We start from the raw sequence: 20,277 nt of genomic DNA, 5'->3' as shown, positions 1-20,277 counted from the left end.
TGGGTTTGCACAGGGGCACAGTCCGGGTCTCCGTGGGAAGGGCAGAAACTTGAGCTGTCCTCGCCCTTCCACACCCTGGGCCAGGCACAGGTCTATCACTGCTTCAAAGCAAGTTCCGGCCAGCAGTGGGCATCGCGGCCTTTTCTCTGGCGGGCACAGGTGGACTCTGGGGTCCTCCCTGCAGCTGCAGAGGGTCAAGGTGAGTCCGCGGGGAGGCTGGGCCGATGGGCAGCACCCCCCCACCAGACACGCTGTGGGTGCTGAGAGGCTCGCAGGCGTGCCCGAGCCGGGAGTCCAGGCCCGGTTTTGCATGAGGCCTCGCCAAAAGGTGTTTCCTCCTCCTGGGGCAGCCGGGCCCTGGCGGCAGCTGCGGCGGTTGAGTCAGCTTTAGTCCCACTCTGCTCGCCTCCCACTCTCTGAAACTCTGCTGTCAGGGGAGCCAGTCTCCCCTCGAAGGTGCTCCCTCCATACTGGACCCCCACAGGTAACACACCTGGGGCAGCCTAGGGTCCCCCGCCTCTTTCAGGGCAGGTACTGCCACCTGGTATTTTGAGCGCCCTCTGGCCCTGGGGGTGGGGGCGGCGGGAGTGTCCAGGACTGGAGCAGCCCCTGCCGAGGGTCCCTCTTTGGCTTCTCGGAGCTGTGCCCTGGCTGGATCGGAGCAGGTGACCCCAATAGAATCTGCAGGTGCTGATGGGGACCCCCGGCTCAAAGGTCCCCAGACCTTTAGGACCAGGCTAGGTCAGATCTGCACTGACCTTGCTTGACAGACACCCACCCCCTACCAGGGCACAGCCCATCACACCTACCACAGGGGGTGAGGGATCCATATAGCACACCACCATCCCCTAGAAAGCCACCGACACAGACCCAATCCCAACAGCCTGTGACAGGTCGACAGTGACATTGCACCCGGGCCCCACAGCTGCGCACCCACAGGCACCTCAGGCACAGAATAGACAGAGGCACTGCACCCCCGGCGCCAAACTGTTCACCGCCAGAGCCCTGGGGCACAGTCCAGAACTTAATGTTGTGGTGGGGCCTGCAGGTGCCCAGGTTCCTCGGGCGGAGGGGACGGTAAGAGGCCCCCAGACTTTCCGGACCTCCCTATCTCTTCCCTTCCAGTACAGCAGGGCTGGAGTGTGTGTGTGTGTGTGTGTGTGTGTGTGTGTGTGTGTGTGTGTGTGTGTGTGTGGCAGGGGTGGAGGGCGGTGAGGTCAGAAGGTGCTGGAGGGGGCCATCAGCCCTACCAGCCCTGCCCTTGGCCAGTCATGCCCCCTGCCTGCCACGTCCTCATGCCCCTCGGTACTAGGCAAAGCTTTTCCTTCCGGAATCGCCACAGTACCAGGCCAGCCTCCACCACCAGCACCCCAGCCAGGTGGCCCAGGTGGCTGACCACAGCAGAGGGGTCCCTGGGCTCCGTGCAGGAGGGCAGAGTTGGTAGCAAAAGCCCCACTGGGAGCGAGGGCACTGCGGTTACTTCAGGCGGAGGAAGTTGGAGTGTGGGCTGAAGAGGAGGTTGCCTCAAACAGGAAGATCTAATGGGCTAAGGCAGGGTAGAGGTGAGGGGTGGAGAGAAGGACCTGGGAGGTCCCCAGGCAGCGGGTATGTGTGCGAGCCTGTGTGTACATGTAAAAGCACATGTGTGCTGGTGTGCTTTTGCATGTAACCGGCCTGTTGCCAACCATCTGTTGTATGTTGCAGGCTGACATGGGGGTGTCTCTCCTCTCCAGGAGCTCACGGCTCAGTGGCAGCGGTGTGGGTGTGTGACACGGGTGTGATCTGTCTTTGTTCCGGCCTTGTTCTCGTCCTGAGGACCCCATCTTGTTTCCTTTTGCATGCACATGCCAGTGGGTCGGGGCAGAGGATGTTGCTAGGTGCTTGCACACAGCTGACCTGGGTTTGATCCCCCGAGCATGGCCAGGAGTGATTTCTGAATACAAAGCCAGGAGTAAGACCTGAATTGTGTATGGGGATGTTGGGTTTAAGACTATACTCCATGAGCAGGGCTGGAGCAATAGCACAGCAGGTAAGGCATTTGCCTTGCACGTGGCCAACACGGATTCGATTCCCAGCATCCCATATGGTCCCCTGAGCACCGCCAGGAGTTAATTCCTGAGTGCACGAGCCAGGAGCAACCCCTGTGCATCGCTGGGTGTGACCCAAAAAGCCAAAAAAAAAAAAAAAAGACTATATTCCTTGAGGCCAGGAGGGAGCTCCAAGAGCTGGAGCACAGGTGAGGTTGGGGTTCCATCCAGAGCACTGCATGACTCCCCAGGGAGCACCTGGAGTGACCGTAAGCACAGTTGGGTGTAACCCAAAAACTGAATAGAAAAGAGAACATGTTGGGTTAGTCTCTTAGCCTGGGTTGGGGCTGGGCCTCTGTTCATAGCCTTCCCAGGCCTGCTCTGCCAGAATCAGCGTGTTTGCTCCACCTTGGGGAGCTGGTTTCATTGTGTCCCTGTGTACCCCTGAGCATGTTCATGGACCAGTATCTGCATGTGTCCATGCTGCATCTCACACCACCTTGACCTCAGTCTTCCCTGGGTTGTACCTGGCCCCTCAGTTGGGCATATATTTAAGCAGGTTTTTCGCTTTTATTTAAAAAAAAAAAAAAAAAAAACTTGTTGCATTTTGGGTTACTTCCTGCTCTGTGCGGGGAGGTGGGGTGGGCATTGGGAGGGGTGTTCCTTCATGAGGGTGACAACTAGAGGTGTAAATCACGCATATTAACTTTTTGGGCCATCTTTCCAGCCCAGTTTGGGTCATTTTAAAAGGTCAGCCAGGGACCAGAGAGATAGCACAGAAGTTAAAGTGTTGCCAAGCACAGAGCTGGGAGTAAGTCCTGAGCACAGCCGGGTGTGGCCCCCAAAATGAAACAAACCAACAAATGACAGTTCCAAGAACTTCTCTGCATTTGGACAGGGCTTGACCTGACCCTTGGTCTGTCCACAGGGAACCACGTGTGCCCAGCCGGGGCACTGCCCCAGCTGATGCCCCAGAGCGCCCACACATCTCAAGAGGGGCTCTGGGCCCTGCCCTGCCCCCTCATGGCGCATGAGTTGGAGCCTGAGGCCGCCGGGCTATTGGACCTCAGTTTCCTGACGGAGGAAGAGCAGGAGGCGATTGCAGAGGTCCTGAAGAGAGATGCTCACCTGCGCCAGCGGGAGGAAGGCCGTGTAAGGTGCGGCAGGGCGGGCAGTCCTGACTGAGGGGCTGGACCACTTCCTGCCCCCCCACCTATACGCTGCCTGGCAACACCTGTGAAGAGGCTTTGCTTCTTTGTCCCCTGTGCTTGGCGCATTACCTGTGTCAGGTGACTCTGCCACCTCCCTTGCCAGCCTCCTTTCTGCAGGCTTGAGCCCTCAGGGCCACCGGAGCTCACAGACAGGGCTCTCAGACCCGTCCTCCACTCAGATACGGCCTCTCCGCCTCACTTCCCAGGGGAACCGCCACCCCAGTGCATGCACAGTGTCCACTTAGCCCCAGAGCTCCCAGCACCCCCTCACCTCTGTGCTGCCCCTCCCCTCAGCCACACAAGTGGCAGAGGAGCCTGGGTGTTTGGAGACATACTAACAGACAGGTTCCTCCTGGTCCTGACACCCTCACACCCTGCCTCACTCTCTCCATCTGTCAAATGGAGCTCAGGAGCACTGCCTCATAGAATGAGATCAGATGATGTGAACAAGTTATTTGATAATAGTTATAATTATTATTATTCTTTTCTACCTGGAGAACTTCAATTTGTCCTTAAAGCAGCAATTCAAGGATTGGTAGAGATATTACAGTGGGTAGGACACTTGCTTTGCACACAGCCAATCTAGGTCCAATCCTCAGCATCCCATATGATGCCAGAGGTGATCCCAGAGTGCAGAGCCAGGAGTAATCCTGAGCACCACCAGGTATGTCCCCCGCCCCCCAAAAAAGAAGATGCAATTCAAAGGCAGAGAGATAACTCAAGGGATTGAAGCACATGCTTTGCGTTTAGGAGGCCCAGGTTTGGTCCCCAGCATCACATGGTGCCCTGAACACTAGGCAGTGAACCCTGTGCACTGAGTCTCGGAGCACTGCTGAGTATAACCAGAAACAAACAAGGCAGCAATTAAAGGGCCCTCTCCTTTGGAAGCCCTCCAGAATCCCCACAGGCAAAGCTAGCCCTTCTCGTATGCATTGTGGCATCTACCTCACTATAATATCCTGACTCATGGCCACTAAACTAAGTCCCTCCGGAGTAAGGGGTCAAGTCTGATTTGCTGCCATGCACCTGCCTCAGTGGGCATAGCACTGGGCATGAGTGGTGACAGCCATACTCTCGCCACCCTCCAGCAAGCTCCGGGCTTCACTGGAAGACCCTGGGCAGCTGAAGATCCTGACGGGGGACTGGTTCCAGGAAGCTCGTGCCCAGCGACACCAGCACACCCACCTTGGCTCTGACCTCGTTCGAGCCTCTTTCCGCCGAAAAAAGAGTTCCAGGGGTGAGAGGAAAGAGATTCCAGGGGGTCCCTGGCACCCTGGAGCTATGTTTCTCCGGGGTAGGGCGGCAGAGGGCACTGGGAAGAGAATGCAGGGGGTCCCTGTTGCCCCAGAGCTGTGTGTCTCCTGGTGGGTACCTTCCCCAGGGGCGCTGGGAGGTGGGCGGGCATCTCCAAAGTCTGGGGTTTTGGTGGGGGGGAGCTCACAGACTTTCTCACCGGAGCACAGGAGATCAGTCTCCGGGCCTCCAGAAGGCCGAGGCTGCCGGCAAAGGGAATGAAGAGGAGCCAGAGCCCAGGTGAGATGGCGTGGCAAGAGGGGAGGGCACCCACCAGTGACCCGAGCCCGTGCCCCAACAGTCACCTCTCCCTCCTCCTAGGCTCCCCGCCGAAGAGGCCCCTCAAGAGAGCTTCACCAAGGCAGAGGTGAGTAACGAGTGGCTGAAAGAGCTGGCGGAAGAAGGGCCCAGGTGCTGGGGTAGAGGTGGGGTGTGCTGGGAAGAAACCTAAGAACCACGAGACCCTACTGGGCCTCTCTCCTCCTCACCTATCAAAAGGGGGTGTGCACCCAGCTTCCAGGGGGACCCTGATTCAGTCGGGCAGAGAGACCTCCTGGAGGTAGGCAGGCAAGGAAAGGAGTGTGAAGTACAGGCCCAACTGGTCCTGCCAGAGTGCCATCCCTGCCCTGAGGGCTGTACCACATCTGAAGCTGGGGGGTGAGGGAGGGGGGTTCTGACCCACCATGACCTTTGACCCCGCACCCCTGGCTTCTTCAGGTACCTGATTCCTCCACCCCATACGCATCTCCATGGGCTTCTGATCAGGAGGACGGGCCGCATGCCCAAGAAGGTAAACAGTGAGAAGGTATAGGATGGGGAGAAGAGAGGTCATGGGGACCAGAGCAGCTCTGACCCCAGTCACCTGTGTTCAGCTTCCTCCTAAATCGGGGTGAGGAAGGCTTGGTTCTCCCGGGGTATTCCCGGGCCTGAACGTGCTGGGGGTCCCCGGGGTTGTAAACCAGCCCCTGCAAACTGGCTCATGGCCAGACTCCAGAGGGGTTCTCTCATCTGCTTGTGCCGCACCCCAGCCCCTAGTCCTGGGGGCGAACAGGTCTGCGCCGAGGAGAAGGCGTCGCCCGAGCCGCGGTCGCGGGGCACCGAGGAGCCAACGCCCCCTCCAGCTCAGGTAGGCGGGCGCGGCTGCGGCTGAGCTCAAGAGCCGGAGCGGACTCCGGAGGGGCCGGGCGAGCGCGGTTGGTGGGGAGGGAGGGCTGGGGGAAAGCGGGCACCCCCCTCACGTCCCCGTCTCCCCAGAACCAGGCCGCGTCCGAGACCCAGGAGAATGGGGAGGAGACGCCGGGGCGCTGTCCCTCCCTCGACCGCATGCTCAGCAGCAGCTCCTCGGTGTCCAGCCTCAACTCCTCCACGGTGAGGGGGTGAAGGAGAGGGCCAGGGGACGCGGAAAGCGGGCACTACCCCCCGCACCCCGACGCTCACTCCCGGACCGGACACCGCAGCCCCAGACGCGCTACCTCGGGTGCTGTCCTCTCTCCCCCGATCCCCCACACTCCCTGCCCCGACGTGAGTCCCGCACCACGCCCTGACAACCCCTGCCCCCGTCCGCAGCTGAGCGGCAGCCAGATGAGCCTGTCCGGAGAGGCGGAGGCGGGCGCCGTGCAGGTGCGCGGCTCGGTGCACTTCGCGCTGCGCTACGAGCCGGGCGCCGGCGAGCTGCGCGTGCACGTGATCCAGTGCCAGGGCCTGGCGGCCGCGCGCCGCCGCCGCTCCGACCCGTGAGTGCGGGGCCCGGCCGGGAGGGGGCGCCCGCAGGCCCGGCCCGCCGCTTTTCACGGGGCGCGGACCCCAGGGTGCTGGAGGGGGTGGAGGGGTGGCGGAGCCCCGCGGTGCTGGGGAGGCGGGCAGCAGTGATTGCGTGGGGGAGGCGCTGGCCGGGGGCGGAAGCGCGGCGTGGGCTCCACGCCTGACCTCCGGTCCTCACCTCCCGCGCCCCAGCTACGTCAAAAGCTACCTCCTCCCAGATAAGCTGAGCAAGCGCAAGACGGCGGTCAAGAAACGGAACCTGAACCCCGTCTTCAACGAGATTCTCCAGGTGCGGTTGCGGAGTCGGGTCGTGGCCCCGTCAAGCGCTTCGGTCTATCTGGCTCACCTGGCGGCGGTGTGCGTGGCGCTTGTCCACACCGCCCGTTGATGCCTTTCGGAGGGCACCCTGGGGTTCCGTGCTGCAAGGAGGGTGTTAGGACTAGAGCCGTGACCGGCGCCCCGCCAACGTGCACCTCCTGTCCCCAGTACTCCGTCCCGCAGGCCGAGCTCCAGGGTCGCGTGCTGAGCCTGTCCGTGTGGCATCGCGAAAGCCTGGGCCGCAACATCTTTCTGGGAGAAGTCGAAGTGCCCTTGGACACGTGGAACTGGGACTCTGAGGCCACCTGGCTCCCCCTGCAGCCCCGGGTGAGAAAGCTGACCGGTGTGTGGAGATCCGCCTGTACCCCCGGGGTTCCCCTAGCCCTGCCCAGGTGGCCAGAGCGGGTTCCCGGGGGGCCGTCCTCCCACTAACCCCGCCCCTCGGAACCTGGCGACCCCGGCCTCTCTCCTCTGGGTCCGCCCCCGCCCCCGACCGGCCACCCGGACTCCCGCAGGTCCCGCAGTCGCCTGACGACCTCCCCAGCCGCGGGCTGCTCTCGCTGTCCCTCAAGTACGTCCCTGCAGGTGCTGAGGGTGAGTGACCGTCCCGCGAGAGGCCACCTGGGCACGACAGACCCTGGGAGGAAGAGGACTCCTGTTCCCTGGGGAGGGGGCTCCATCGGAGGCTGTGGCACGGCCTTAGCCATCCACTCTCCGCAGGTGCAGATCAGCCCCCGAGCGGGGAGCTGCACTTCTGGGTGAAGGAAGCCCAGGACCTCATTCCCCTGCGCTCAGGATCCCTGGATTCCTACGTTCAATGGTGAGGGCCCACTGGAATCTCACGCCTTCCCTTCCTTCCCTTCCTTCCTCCTGCAATGAACACCCCACCTCAAACAGAATCCTTCTGTTTTGATTTTTTGGTTTTTGAGCCACATCTGATTGTGCCTTTGGGGGGTTGGCTCGTCAGGCTCAGTGCTCGAGAGTTGCTCTTGGAAACGCTCAGGGGCTCACGTGGGGCCAGGATCAAACTCCTTTTTTATTTTATTTTTTCCAAACTCCTTTAAGCTCTCTCCTAGCCCCCGCAGCCCCTGCTAATCAACCTCCCATGATGGTCCAGAGTGAGCTTTGACCACTGAGAAGGGGTGCAGGGACAGCCTGGGCACAAGCTGGAGTGAAGGGAGCTGAGAAGCTTCCAGGCACTGCTGTTAGGGTGACAGGCGCCTACAGGACTGTTGAGGACCTGAGGCCGAGACCCGGGAGGTTGCAGGGTCCTGCCATGGAAGGCCAGGCTATAAGGCTTGCCCCAAACTTGTATCTGAGTGGTTTTCCAAGTAAGCGTGGGGCATCTCCAAGTCTTCACTTACTGTCTCTATGACTCCTGGAGTTGTAATTTTTATGTTTTCATTTGGGGGCCACACCTAGGTGCTCAGGAGCTACTCCTGGCTCAGTGCTTGGCGGGGGTGTCAGAGGAGGTGATCCATACAGTACCTAGGATGGAACCCAGGCCTCCTGTATGTAGATCATGTGCTCCATTCCACTGAACATTCTCCCCAGCCCAGGGGTTGAAACTTCAGATAGGAAGCTGGTGCAAAGGTTCAAGATAGCCAACATCTAGGGCCAAGTCTCAGGGTGGGGCGAGAGGACATTTGCATGCTGGAGGTGGACAGGAGGGCTTGGGGAGTATAAGGAGGTAGCTGCTTGATGCCAACCCACCTCTCCCACAGTTCTGTGCTGCCCGATGACAGCCGGGCCGGCCGCCAACGAACAAGGGTGGTACGCCGCAGCCTCAGCCCCATGTTCAACCACACCATGGTCTATGATGGCTTCGGGCCTGCTGACCTGCGCCAGGCCTGCGCTGAGCTGTCTCTTTGGGACCACGGGGCCCTGGCCAGCCGCCAGCTGGGGGGCACACGTCTCAGCCTGGGCACAGGTGAGTAGGGCAGGGTCAGTCCTAAAACGGGATCTAGGTGCCAACCTGGGCCTTATTTTGCCCTTACCTGAGCTGTGAAGTCCATGGAGAATTTAGGATTGAGACTGCGGTGTCCAGCGTGCCCAAGTCCCCCACCCTCCCCACCCACATCCAGGTAGCAGCTATGGGCTGCAGGTGCCCTGGATGGATTCCACCCCCGAGGAGAAGCAGCTGTGGCAGACTCTCCTGGAGCGACCGTGTGAGTGGGTGGATGGCCTCCTGCCCCTCCGAACCAACCTGGTCCCCCGGACATAGTTGTCCCAGCAGTCCTGCCAAACTCTCTGTACCCCCGTCTCAGAGCCTGCCCTTGGCTAAGGTCAATAAAATTTATCCTAAGGACAATGAGGGGCTAAGGTCTGCTTGCGGAGCAGGGGAGAGGGGCGAGGTGACAGCAGGAAAGAGCATTTCCGTTTAGAAATAAATAGAATAAATAAATAAATAAATAAAAAATAGAAGGGGACCAGGAAAGGCATTTTAGACTCAGACCTAAAGACCTAATTGCTGGCCCTTGGGCCCCACCTGGATGCCATACCTTAAAAGCTGACAAGACTGTGGCCGGAGCCATAGTACAGTGGGTGGTGACTTTGCCTTGCATGCAGCCAGCCCGGGTTCGATTCCCAGTATCCCATATAATCCCCTGAGCATGGTCAGGATTAATTCCTGAGTGCAGAACCAGGAGTAACCCCTAAGAATCATTGTGTGACCCAAAAAGAAAAAAAATTTAAAAAGACAAGATTAAGACCAAGGATACGAAAGTGTTGGGTTTAATAGTCTTAAACCTGGCATGCTTGGGGCATCTCTGTGGTTGGTTTTCCCACCTGCCTGATCTCTTCCCATTGCCCCTCGGTGTGGGATGTGTCAGTGCTGCTGGGGTCTTCTCCATTTGCCATCCTTTGGTGTGGCCTCCTGCCTCTGCTGCCTTTACTCCGCCTCTCGGGAACCAAGGGCCGCTGCCGTGGATCCCGCTCGCTGTGTCAAGATGGCTCTCCAGATGCGACACACCATCCCTCCCCTAGTATGTGGAGGGGTTCTGTGTGACTCTTCCAGAAGGCCCCAGGCTCTCTCCATTACCCAGCCTGCCTGAGACCCTCGTTTCCAGAGAGCAACTCAGGTCAGCCTATCACTGCGGGTCAGGATAGGACTAGCGTGAGGCCACAGATGTGGTTCATGCCTGGGAATCCCAGCACACACCTGATGCGGGTGTAGATGAGGTCGTCTCGGCTGGCACAGGTCAGGAGGATGTGGAGGGTGAAGCTGTGACTCAGGAGCTGGTTGTGAATAAGGACCCGAAGAATCAGAAAAGCTAGGCCTAGACACCCACTGGAGCAGATTACACCCATTCTTATCTGTGCCTGGGAGGGGACACTAAGGGCCCCTTCTGCAGGCTCTCGGCAGCAGAAGGACAAAGGAAGAGGTGTTGAGAGATGGCAAAGATGGAGTTTGGGGTTGTTGAGGTCACAATCAGCCACCATTCTCACCGTCTGGATGGTTCCTGCATCCACGTTCAGTTCCTGTAGCCACTGCACCAGGTTCTGGTCCCCCAGGAGAGCGGCTGTCAAGAAGTCAGGTGTGAGCCAAGAGTGTCTCCTTCCAGATGCTTCCTCGCACCCACCACAGGGGTCTGCCATCAGGGTCCTGCTCACCTGAGGGCTGCGAGGCCACAGCAGAGTTCTCAGCCTGTCCCTTCACCTGCTGGAGAGCCTGCTGCACCAGGTCGTGGCACTCTCGCTCTTTCTCAGCCAGCACATCTCGGAGTCTGTTGGGGTGCAGGACGGTGGGTACAGTGGGGGGGGCAGCATGAGGACGGAGCTCAAGGCAACGGGCGAGTACTAGGGGCTTTACCTATCCGTTTCTGCTCTTAAGAGGCTCAGCTGCACCATCAGAAGTGGGGAGTCCTGCTCAGGTTCCACAGGGGCAGGGCTGGGCTGGACCACCGTCTCCAGCTGCTCTGGCTGGGACGCCTCTTCTTTACTCGGTTCCTCTGACCTCGGAGGGATTGCTTCTTCCTTCACCTCTTGCAATAAGAGCGGGGTGAGAATACCCAGTTGGGACCCCAGGAACCAGCATAGTCAACGCTCCTGGGCAGTGAGACCAAAGTCTACCCCGTAAAGCCCGCCCCTGACCACGCCCACTGCGGGCCTCATTTGTGTTTGCCACTCCCCTAAAGGGACTCACACACATGCCCACACACCCACACACGCCTACCTGGGCTCAGCACCGCCAAGGCAGCTCGCACAGCACGGCTGAGCAGCGAATCCAGCACAAACATCCAGTGTGGGCGGATCTGGCGCCGGCGGAGGATTTGCTTCACCTGGAGAGGGAGGACCAGCGCGACGGGAGACTGCTGAGCCTCACAGCACCATGGAGCTGGAGCTGGAAGGTCTAAGAGATCTCCTGCCAAGGGTTGGGGGCATTACCCCCAAGGCCAAGTGTGCGTGCTTTGTGTGCTGGAGGCCCAGTTGGAATCTCGGCACCTACCACCTTGCTGAGAATGTGGCCCCAAAATAAAATAAAATTACTCCTGCCGGGTGGGGATGTGGCTCAGTGGTAGAGATGAGTCAGGCCCTGTGTTTATCTAGACAGCGAAAAAATAAATATTCTGCCAGAGGCAAGTGGAGTGGGAGGGCTTGGGGCCAGGGGAGGGACTGGAAAGCTAATGACCAGGTGGCTGTCCCTTTCCAGATGATGGCACTGACTTCCTGGAGAAGGCACCCAGAGTCTTGCGACATCAAATACTTGCACAGTTTCCAGGCACTGGGGAACCCACCCAGATACCCATTGGAAAGTCCTCATTTCGAGAATATTTTTTGTTGTTGGGGTTTTTTTTTTCTTTTCGGGTCACACCCAGCGATGCACAGGGCTTACTCCTGGCTCTACACTCAGGAATTACTCCTGGCGGTGCTCAGGGGACCATATGGGATGCTGGGAATCGAACCCGGGTCGGGCGCGTGCAAGGCAAACGCTCTACCCGCTGTGCTATCGCTCCAGCCCCTTTTGTTGTTGTTTTGGGGCCACACCCAGCTGTGCTCAGGGCTTACTCCTGGCTGTGCACCAGGGCTCACTCCCTGAGGTCTGGCGGGGGTGGGGGGCAGGTACCGTTACTATCACTCTGTTTCACTGCAGTCTTACCGCATTCGGAAAGGCAAAGAGAGGTCCCTGCAGAAGCGCAGGCCCAAGGCCCTGGGTCTGCAGCTGTCCTTGCAGTGCTCGCAACTCCTGGGCCAGCTGTCGGCGGTTGGGAGTGTGGATGTGTGCCCCAAGGCAGCGCAGTAGCTGCTGCACGTGATTCCTGCCCAGACAGGAATCCTGAGAAAGAAGAGAGAGGTTGTCCAGCACGTGTTCGTACCTGAGCTCAGAGATGCTGATGGGGTGGGCGGGGGTGGGTGGGTGGGGAAGGCCCTCAGCAGGAGTCCTGTCCATGCTGGACCGCTAGGGGGCGCCGGGGCGGTCCGCCCACCTGTTCCTGCTCTGAGCGCAGATTCTCCGCCAGGCTGTGCTGCTCCTGCTCCAGCACCGCAGCCAGCATAGCCCGGCGCTTGCTCTCTTGGTGCAGCAGGCTCAGCCCCGAGCTCTCCTGGGGAGATGCTGGTTCTTCAGCCCCTGGCTCCTCGGGGACCCTGGGTGTGAAAGCTGTTGGAGGGGGCAGGCAGCAACACCGAACGGCCCCACCCCCTCAAGCCCTAAGCCCTAGGGTCTGTATCGGGGCTCTTTGATTCCTCTGGGATAGAGATGAACCCAGCACTGAAGGGGCACAAAATAAGAGCATCTGGGAGATGCCCTTCTTGCAAGTGGTTGAGGAGCTCAAGTCCTCAAGGGCAGTACCATCCCAGAACCCTGGTTCTCACCGGAGCTGGCTGGTGCCCCCATAGCTGAGGCAGCGCTTTGGGGGGCTAGGCGGGTGCTGAAAGGGTGCCTGAGGGTGCGGGAATGTCTGGGACTGGGTGGCCGAGTCCACTGAAGGAGTGGGGCTGGATGAGGTAGCATCTGAGGGAGGGACAAATCCATCAGCCTGGGGACAAGCCCCCTGGCCTCTTCCTGGACGGCATCCCTACCTCACACTTGCTCCCTCCCTCCACCCAAGTGGTACCTGAGGGCTGCGGAGCACGTCGGGGGGAGCCAGGGCTGCAGCTCCTCTTCCCAGGCTGCAGGAAGGGATCCCCCAGCAGTGCCTGAGCACTGGCTCGAAGGTGGGGGTCCACTTCAAAAGTTCGGAGGAGGAAGGCTTGTGCCTCAGCTGACAGAGAACTGGGCATTGGTGGGTGCACCTTGAACATGCCCACCTAGAAGAGGACAGGGAGAGCAAACAGGGTCAGGTTAGAGGTGACTGGGGCCCAGTCTCTCCCCACCACAGCCTGAAAGGTGACTCTCACCTGAAACATGGCAGCCTGTGGGCTCCCGAGCTCATGGAAGGGTGGGCGGCCTGTGGCCATCTCGATGACAGTGCAGCCCAATGACCAGATGTCAGCTGCCTTCCCATACCCCCGGGGGCCCTGGTCGATGATTTCCGGGGCCATATACTGCAGGGTCCCTAGGACATAGTGGCTATGCTAATGGAGCCTTTCTCACCTCCGGGGCCCTATCATCCTCTGGTTCCTCTATTCACTCTGAACCCCACCATCTGAGACAGACCCGATCACCTACCCTGGTTGTCAGATCTCTCCTGAGTTTCCTCGCTCATCCCTCACAGCTCATCCCATCATCCAGTCTGGACAGCATTACCCACTCTACACTTCACTGCCCACATTGGCCCACGGTGCTCATGGGTTCCAATTTAGGCACAACACCCCAAAACACACCAACTCCCAATTCTAGAGAGCCTCACTCAACCCCTGCCCTAATATACCTCCGTGGGGTCCATTCCCCTAGGACTTGAGTCTGGGTCAGGAGAAACACTGTTTCCTGGACAGCCCCAGGAGTAGTTCTGCCCAGGTCTGCACTCCCATGCCCACCTTCCCGCCTTCTCACCTGTGAATGTCTCTGTGCATGGTGTGATGCCTGCCAGTCGCTTGGAGGTGCCAAAGTCAGAAATCTTGAGCAGCCCACTGAAGGTGTTGATCAGTACATTGTCCCCCTGAGCAGAGTGGACATCGAACTCTGTGAATATCAAGCTGGGATCCTGAAATAGTGTGTACTGACCCTCTTCAGTAACTCCATCCCTTGCTCACTGAATGACCTGTGACCACCTCCATTAAGTAGAGCCCAATAGGGGCTGGAGCAATAGCACAGCGGGTAGGGCGTTTGCCTCCCTTGCACGTGGCCGACCCGGGTTTGATTCCCAGCATCCCATATGGTCCCCTGAGCACGGCCAGGGGTGATTCCTGAGTGCAGAGCCAGAAGTAACCCCTGTGCATCGCCAGGTATGACCCAAAAAGCAAAAAAAAAAAAAAAGTAGAGCCCAATAACCAGGTATCAGTGGTCAGGGATGGAACAATAGCACAGCGGGTAGGGTGCTTGCCTTGCATGCAGCCCATTCAGATTTGATCCCTGGCATTCTGGCATTCCATATGGTCCCCTGAGCACCACCAGGAGTGATCCCTGGGTGCAAACCCAGGAGTAAGCCCTAAGTACCACCAGGTATGGCCCCAAAAAGTAAATATATGTAAATATATATATACATATCAGTGACCCTGCCTGGTCCTGCCTCTACCAGACTCTCCCCACCCCCAACCCCTGCCATCCCCTTGGTTCCCCAGCTAGCTGGCATCTAGTTGGGCTGATATTGAACCACTTTCCTTCACCAGGAAATCTCTCTGGTGAATTCCCCTACCCTTTGCAAAGGACAGCTGTGTCTGCCCCTGTGTCTCCACTGAAGACCAGGACAGACCAGCTCACCCGGGCTCACCTTGATGTCTCGGTGCACGATGCGGTTGTCGTGTAGGTAGCTGAGTCCCTGCAGGATTTGGCGTGTGTAGAAACTGATGGTGCTCTCGTTGTCCTGCAGGGGTCCCCACACCGACCGCAGCAAAGAGGACAGACTTCCTGGGCCACATAGAGCCTAAGTTCATTACTGGCACCCACATGATTTCAACCCACAGCTCTCTGCGCGATGCCCAGGCATACAGATTTCGTCAAAGCCCCACACAGCCTCAACTAATTGTAGCCCATGACACCCACACAAATGCTAGGGTTCATATTCCCCTAGGATTGCACCCCTCCCAGGGCTCCTCCCAGGCTCCTCCAGGTACCTCCAGGCACTTCCTCCATGAAGATCTTGAGGTAGCCGCCCTGGCTGGCTGAGCCCAAATAGCGCACGATGTTCTTGTGGCGCAGGCGTCTGTGCAGCGCGATCTCTTCATGCAGGGGCTGAGAGAATCTGGGGGCGAGGGGAGGAGGAGGCCGGATTGTGCGGGGAGGCTCCCCCAGTTCCAGAACCAGCCAGGCCAGGAGCCCCGACCAGCTAGGCCCCCAGACCCGGCCAAAGGGCAGACAGCCCGCGGGTCCCTGCGCTCCCGCCCACAGACCTGGATGCACTGAGTCAGATTTTTCCAGCCCATGCCCTCGCCCACACGCCCGACCCCTGGGCCCCACTCCTCCCTCCCTCTCCCGCGCACAGAACATTCTCCTCTCGAGTCCCCCGGCCCGGGCCCCCACCTGCTGTCGCGCTCGGGGATCTCTTTGATAGCGATGCGCACGCGCGTGCGCCGCTCGCGGCCCGCGTACACCACCCCGTACGTGCCCTTGCCCAGCACCAGCCGCTCGCCCGACTCCGTGTACTCATAATCAAACTGCGGAGAGAGTGCGGGGTGGGCGGGGGTCGGCAAAGTCTTCAGCACCCCTCCCAACCCCCACCAACCCCCAGGCCTCTTCCTCACCTCCAGGACCTCCCTCACGCCCTCGGCCTCCTCCGCAGATGCCTCGGAATCCGGATTTGTCACCAAGGCCTGGATCAGGCCGCAGAACCTGAGGGTGGGGGAGGTCAGGCCGTAGACGCTGTCCACTCCTAGGTCAGGTGGGGCGTGCCCCCCACCTTCCCAGCCTCCCGGCCCCTGGGAACCCGCGCCCGCCACGCACCACTGGCAGTGGCCAACGCTGGGGAAGCAGAGCTGCACGTCCTGAGCCGGTGGGAGCCCGTAGAGGAAGCAGCAGCGCTCGTCACGCTTGGACGCGCTGCGCAGGGAGGGAGAGGACCAGTGAACGCCCCGCGCGCGGGCTGGTTGTGCAGCCCCACGCCCCCGCGGGTAGTCCCCCAGGCCTGGCCTCTCACCTCACACCGCAGATGGAGGCCACTGGCAATGTCCTGCTGGTCCCAGCATCCTGTGAGAAGAGAGGCAGTGTGAGTGCAGACGAGGACCTCAGCGGGTGTGCACTGGGGGACTCCGCATGGAAGGGTGAGGAGCTGCATGGAGTCTCACCTGGCTCTCGGGCTCCATCAGGCTCAGAGTCACGGTGCCCCCCTGCTCTGTGCCCTGAACCTCCAGCCTGGCGGGCAGCAGGACCTTGTTCATCTCCAGGACCAGCACCTGTTGGGGAGACAGAAGGGTCGGTAGAAAGTGCTTATCCTCTCCCAGGCCCCATACCACCCACCCCAACCCCCATGAGCCTCACTAAGCACTGGTCCCCTTGGGGACAGGATGTCTTGAGCGGCTGGCAGGATTGTTGCAAAAAGTGGAGCCAGAAGTAGGCTCGGCGCGGGGGTCCTCCCTGAGGCTCTGGGCTGGGCCGGAAGTGCTGGTACAGCAGGAAGGTTTCCATCACTGACACCAGGTACCTGCGGGCAAGGCCTGTCCTCAGTTCTGCCCAGGCCCCAGCTAGCATGGCCAGGGAGAGGGGACGGGCATGGATGTAACCAGAACACGGGAACTGAACTGTACTGGGAAAGCCCAGGTCGCAGGCTAGGGGGTCAGGCTGGCATGCCAGTGGACGGAGCTGCCAGGGCATGCCTGCAGCGGGCCACTTACCATATGGGGGCATTGAGCTTGTACAGCTGCTCTGCGGCCATCGCCACCTGGGCGAGGTCATTGGCGAGGATCTGGGCTCCCAGGTAGAAGCCCACATCCCAGTAATACTGCATCTTCTCCACACAGCCTTTCCGGGCCAGCAGGCAGCCCAGCTTCATGCCTGGGAGGGAGGGCCATGGCCTTTGTAAGTGTGGGTGCAGGTAAGTGGAACCACAGTCACAGCACTGGCCCAGGTGAAAACAGCTGTGGCAGGATCCCCAGGTGGGAGTGGGAGCTCAGGTGAGAGTTTGGGTTTGATTTTGGTTGCGGGGGCACACAAGGGAGAGGTCAGATGTCACTCCTTGGTGCCTTGCCCTGTTCCTCACACACTGATGCAGACACTCTGTTTCCAAATCATGGGGCCAGGGATAACTCAAAGGGCCGAGCATCTGCTTTTCATGCAGGAATCCTGGGTTCAATTTCTCACACCACCTGATCTCACACCACTGCCTGGTTTGTCCCAAACCCACGATAAACCCAGTGCCAGCTGCTGTTGTGTCCTCTGTCTACTCTGCCCCTTTGTGGCAGTGCTGGGGAGAGGAGTGGAGAATGGGACTCGCCTATGAGCTGGAGCTCCTCACAGTTCTCGAAGCGCTGGCCAGCCGCGATGAGCAGCACAGCCGCGTTGATGCCCGAGTGCAGGCTGGGCTCCACATCGAAGGCCTTGCGGTACCTGGGGCAGAGCAGGCAGATCAGGCTGGATTGATGCCCACAGCCCCAGCCTGCTGCCCTCTGGCCTGTACCCCTCACCAGTGGAAGGCCTGCTCACGGTGGCTGGCTTCCTGGAAGCCAGAGCTGAAGAACATGTCCTTGTAGATGCGACCACACATGCAGTAAAGGTCGGGTGCCACAGAGCCCTCCAGCTGGACCAGCGGCAGCAGCACGGCCAGTGCCTTCTCCCGGTCCCCAGGCCTGTTCCTTCTAGGGGGCAGGGAAGATGGGCTGGGCCGGGGGCCTGCCTGAGAACCCTGCCCACTCCCCCAGAAGCTGCTGACTCTGAACAGGGACAGGGGGACCCTTTTCTCCTTTTCTTTTCTTTTTTTCTTTTTGGGTCACACCTGGTGATGCTCAGGGCCCAATCCTGACTCTGCACTCAGGAAATACTCCTGGAGGTGCTCTGGGGACCAGATAGGATGCTGGGGATTGAACCTGGGTCAGCTGTGTACAAGGCAAATGCCCTCACTGCTGTACTATTGCACCAGCCCTGGGGGGGGGGGGCGGGGGGGGACTCTTTCAAGAGCTGACAACAGGAGCAGCACCCAGCTCAGCACCGACCTTTCTAAAGATAGAGAACCCAGAAACCAGAGATCCTGCTCTGATGACTCTGGGGAGCTGTGACCTTAAAGGGCAGCACCAACCTATCCCACCCCCCAGCAGTAACAGAATAGCAGGGACCCCAGGAGAGATGGCAGTAAGAGAAAAGCAGGAATCATGGGATGTCATTGAGCCCCGGAGCAGCTATGTGACACCTGAGCTGACATAGCTGAGATCTGTGTCCCCGGTGCCTTGCTTGCCACTCACCGATTGAGGGCGAATGTATAGTGGAAGCAGACATTGTGCTGTTCGGCCACGTCATAGGTGGGCAAGGCCTGCAGCGTCTCCACCAGCTCAATGATGGCTGAGTAGTCCTGCAGGGGAGGCAGCGTGCCTGATGGTCTCTGCTGGGACCCCTAGTCCTCCCCCTGAGGGAAGCCTGACAAATGTCCCTCCCACCCACACCCCATCTTCCTACACCATCCCTGCTCACCACTCAGGCCGTCGGGTAGTGTGGACCCCATCCCCCACACAGAGAAGCCCCTCTGTCCCCACACCGCCTGCCTGCAGATTCCCGGGGAGATGGTGATAAGGGTCCCCTTTCACAGATACAGAAGCTGGGGTGCAGGGCTGGCACAGTCTGCCCAAAGCCCCTGGCAGGGGTTCCCCGCAGCCCCAGGCCTGCCTCACCTGCACGTCTCGGTAGGAGAGCAGCAGGTTCATGATGATGTCAGGGCTCAGAAGCTCCACACTGTCCAGCCTCCGCTGCAGGCGCGCCAGCTCCCGCCGTAGCTGCTGTCCACTGAACCGCTCCCGGGCCTGCCGGATATTCTGCCGAATGGTCTCCCGGAAATAGCCACTGATGGCCACAGCGGGGAAGGAAGGGAGAGAGCATGGTGGGGCATGCCACCCTGCTGGACCCGTGCCATCCTCCTCCCGCCGCTCCCTTCCCGGGCTCCTGATTACCAAGAGTCCGTGGGCATGGCCTCCATCAGGCGGGCAAGCCGGCCCACCAGGGGAGTGAGTAGGGCCTCGGTGCCCACCCCGGCCTGGAGCAGCCCGTCAGCCAGGCCCCGCAGCAAGCCTGCATCACCACACAGCACCCGACCGGTGGCCGTCACCACATAGGGGATCAGTGTGTAACTGCCAATGCAGTCCTGGGGGTGGGGAGGGAGGAATCAGTAGAGGTCAGAGGTCAGCACCAGGTGAGAGCCAGGCAGAGAGGGGGTGGAGGTCAGCACGAGGAAGATGGGAATGGCAGGGAAGGGACACTTCAGAAGGAAGCTGTAGGGAACAGAGGGTTACATGGACATAAAGAGGCCTGGCACGGGGGCACTCAGGAGACCAGGAAAGGCAGTGGAGATGGAGGTCATGGGGGAGGTCAAAGGGCAGGGCACATGGAGGTCAAAGGGAGGGCCCGATGGCTTCTGCTCACCGAGTTCTTCTGGAAAACATCCTCCTGCAGGAGACAGACAATCAGATGCTGGTGTCTGGGTAGGTCCGACCACTGCCCTCTGCCTGTCCCCACCTACCCGCATGGCCTGTAGGTCTGGCAGGTCGGCCTGGGAGCACAGGAGCACGTTGTTGGTCATACTGAAGCTCTCACGCACGCCCAGGTGGTAAAACAGTGAGGGCTGCGCCAGGGAGCCGCTCACCTCCAGCACCACCATGTCTGCGGGCACACAGGCGGTGCCAGCCTGAGTCCTGAGCCCCCGGGCATCACAGCTGGGGAAGGAGCTCAGGGATCCGCCCTGGTTCGTCTGCCTTCCCCTGTGACTCCAGCAGGGCGGGTTTGCACCCTGGGCCTCAGTTACAGAGGCTGCTTGCCTCTCACACAGATGCTCTCTGTGGTGCTGTAGCCCAGCTGAGCTCTGTGTCCCGGGACCCAGGTCTCAGCTGTTCCCAAAGGGAGGCCATGGCCCAGCCCCGCCTGTCCAAGCCGGTCATCTAAACAGACGCAGGAGTTACGCAAACACAGAAGTTCCCTGTCCAGGGTATTCCATCCCGACTCTGGAAAGGGTTGGGCCCCAGCTGTGTGCAAGCTCCCTGAGTGCTACAGTCTGAAGGGCTGTTGCGGGCGGGTCGGCATGTCGTTTGTGTCTGCCTATTTGTCGCTCTGCATGCCTGTGTCCTCCAAGTCCAAATCAGCCCTCAATTCTTAGCTCGAGAGACTACTAGCAAGCGGCCAGCACAGTTCCCCGACTCAGGGATGACCAAATAAAATCGGAGGCGGGGAGAGGGGATGGCCGCGCCCCCGCCCCGCCCCCGCCCGCCCATTCCACGGCAATTACTAGCGACTCGCAACCTTTGCTTGCGGGTCCCAAATCCAGCGCCAGTGGTTCCTTTGCTTCTCTGTCCGTCTCTCCAGACGGGTGCTTTGAAGCAGTGGGTTAGGAGCCCTGAAGCGCAGTCCCTCGCGGCTGCTCTGCCGTGCCAGCTCCACCCTCCGGGGTCCGCCCCCTCGGCTCCGCGCGTTATTCAGAGGCTGAGTCCTCCAGTCTCACTGT

The 20,277-nt window shown here is 60.0% G+C and overlaps 2 protein-coding genes across 3 annotated transcripts; one reads left to right on the top strand and one right to left on the bottom strand.

The window, feature by feature from the left end:
- The first annotated feature begins 360 nt into the window (after positions 1-360).
- SYTL1 (synaptotagmin like 1) lies at positions 361-9,712 on the top strand. Its single transcript, XM_055140837.1, has 15 exons — positions 361-484; positions 2,956-3,184; positions 4,327-4,475; positions 4,702-4,771; positions 4,853-4,898; positions 5,249-5,321; positions 5,560-5,657; positions 5,786-5,899; positions 6,098-6,264; positions 6,485-6,581; positions 6,779-6,937; positions 7,126-7,204; positions 7,331-7,430; positions 8,335-8,540; positions 8,695-9,712. The coding sequence occupies exons 2-15, from the start codon at positions 2,994-2,996 to the stop codon at positions 8,832-8,834; spliced, it is 1,689 nt and encodes a 562-aa protein (XP_054996812.1). The 5' UTR covers positions 361-484; positions 2,956-2,993; the 3' UTR covers positions 8,835-9,712.
- On the bottom strand, positions 9,485-19,442 carry MAP3K6 (mitogen-activated protein kinase kinase kinase 6). Of its 2 annotated transcripts, XM_004603715.3 has the most exons (28): positions 19,303-19,442; positions 19,206-19,229; positions 18,737-18,927; positions 18,461-18,629; positions 18,038-18,144; positions 17,267-17,437; positions 17,077-17,189; positions 16,478-16,637; positions 16,125-16,287; positions 15,932-16,039; positions 15,784-15,833; positions 15,591-15,686; positions 15,392-15,479; positions 15,171-15,304; positions 14,765-14,892; positions 14,422-14,558; positions 13,545-13,650; positions 12,950-13,107; positions 12,667-12,859; positions 12,425-12,563; positions 12,037-12,196; positions 11,709-11,885; positions 10,785-10,890; positions 10,422-10,593; positions 10,223-10,335; positions 10,058-10,131; positions 9,771-9,847; positions 9,485-9,591 (listed from the first exon to the last, which is right to left on the bottom strand). In XM_004603715.3, the coding sequence occupies exons 1-28, from the start codon at positions 19,438-19,440 to the stop codon at positions 9,501-9,503; spliced, it is 3,543 nt and encodes a 1,180-aa protein (XP_004603772.3). In that variant the 5' UTR covers positions 19,441-19,442; the 3' UTR covers positions 9,485-9,500. The 2 variants fall into 2 exon arrangements, with proteins under 2 accessions (XP_004603772.3, XP_054994928.1); XM_055138953.1 differs by lacking the exon at positions 19,206-19,229.
- Positions 19,443-20,277: the final 835 nt, after the last annotated feature.

The sequence above is a fragment of the Sorex araneus genome, chromosome 5 (assembly GCF_027595985.1).
Source record: "Sorex araneus isolate mSorAra2 chromosome 5, mSorAra2.pri, whole genome shotgun sequence".
In the NCBI taxonomy this organism is placed as follows: Eukaryota; Metazoa; Chordata; class Mammalia; order Eulipotyphla; family Soricidae; genus Sorex; species Sorex araneus.
The sequence above is the reverse complement of the archived record's forward strand: the minus strand, read 5'-3'. Positions and strand labels throughout refer to the sequence as shown.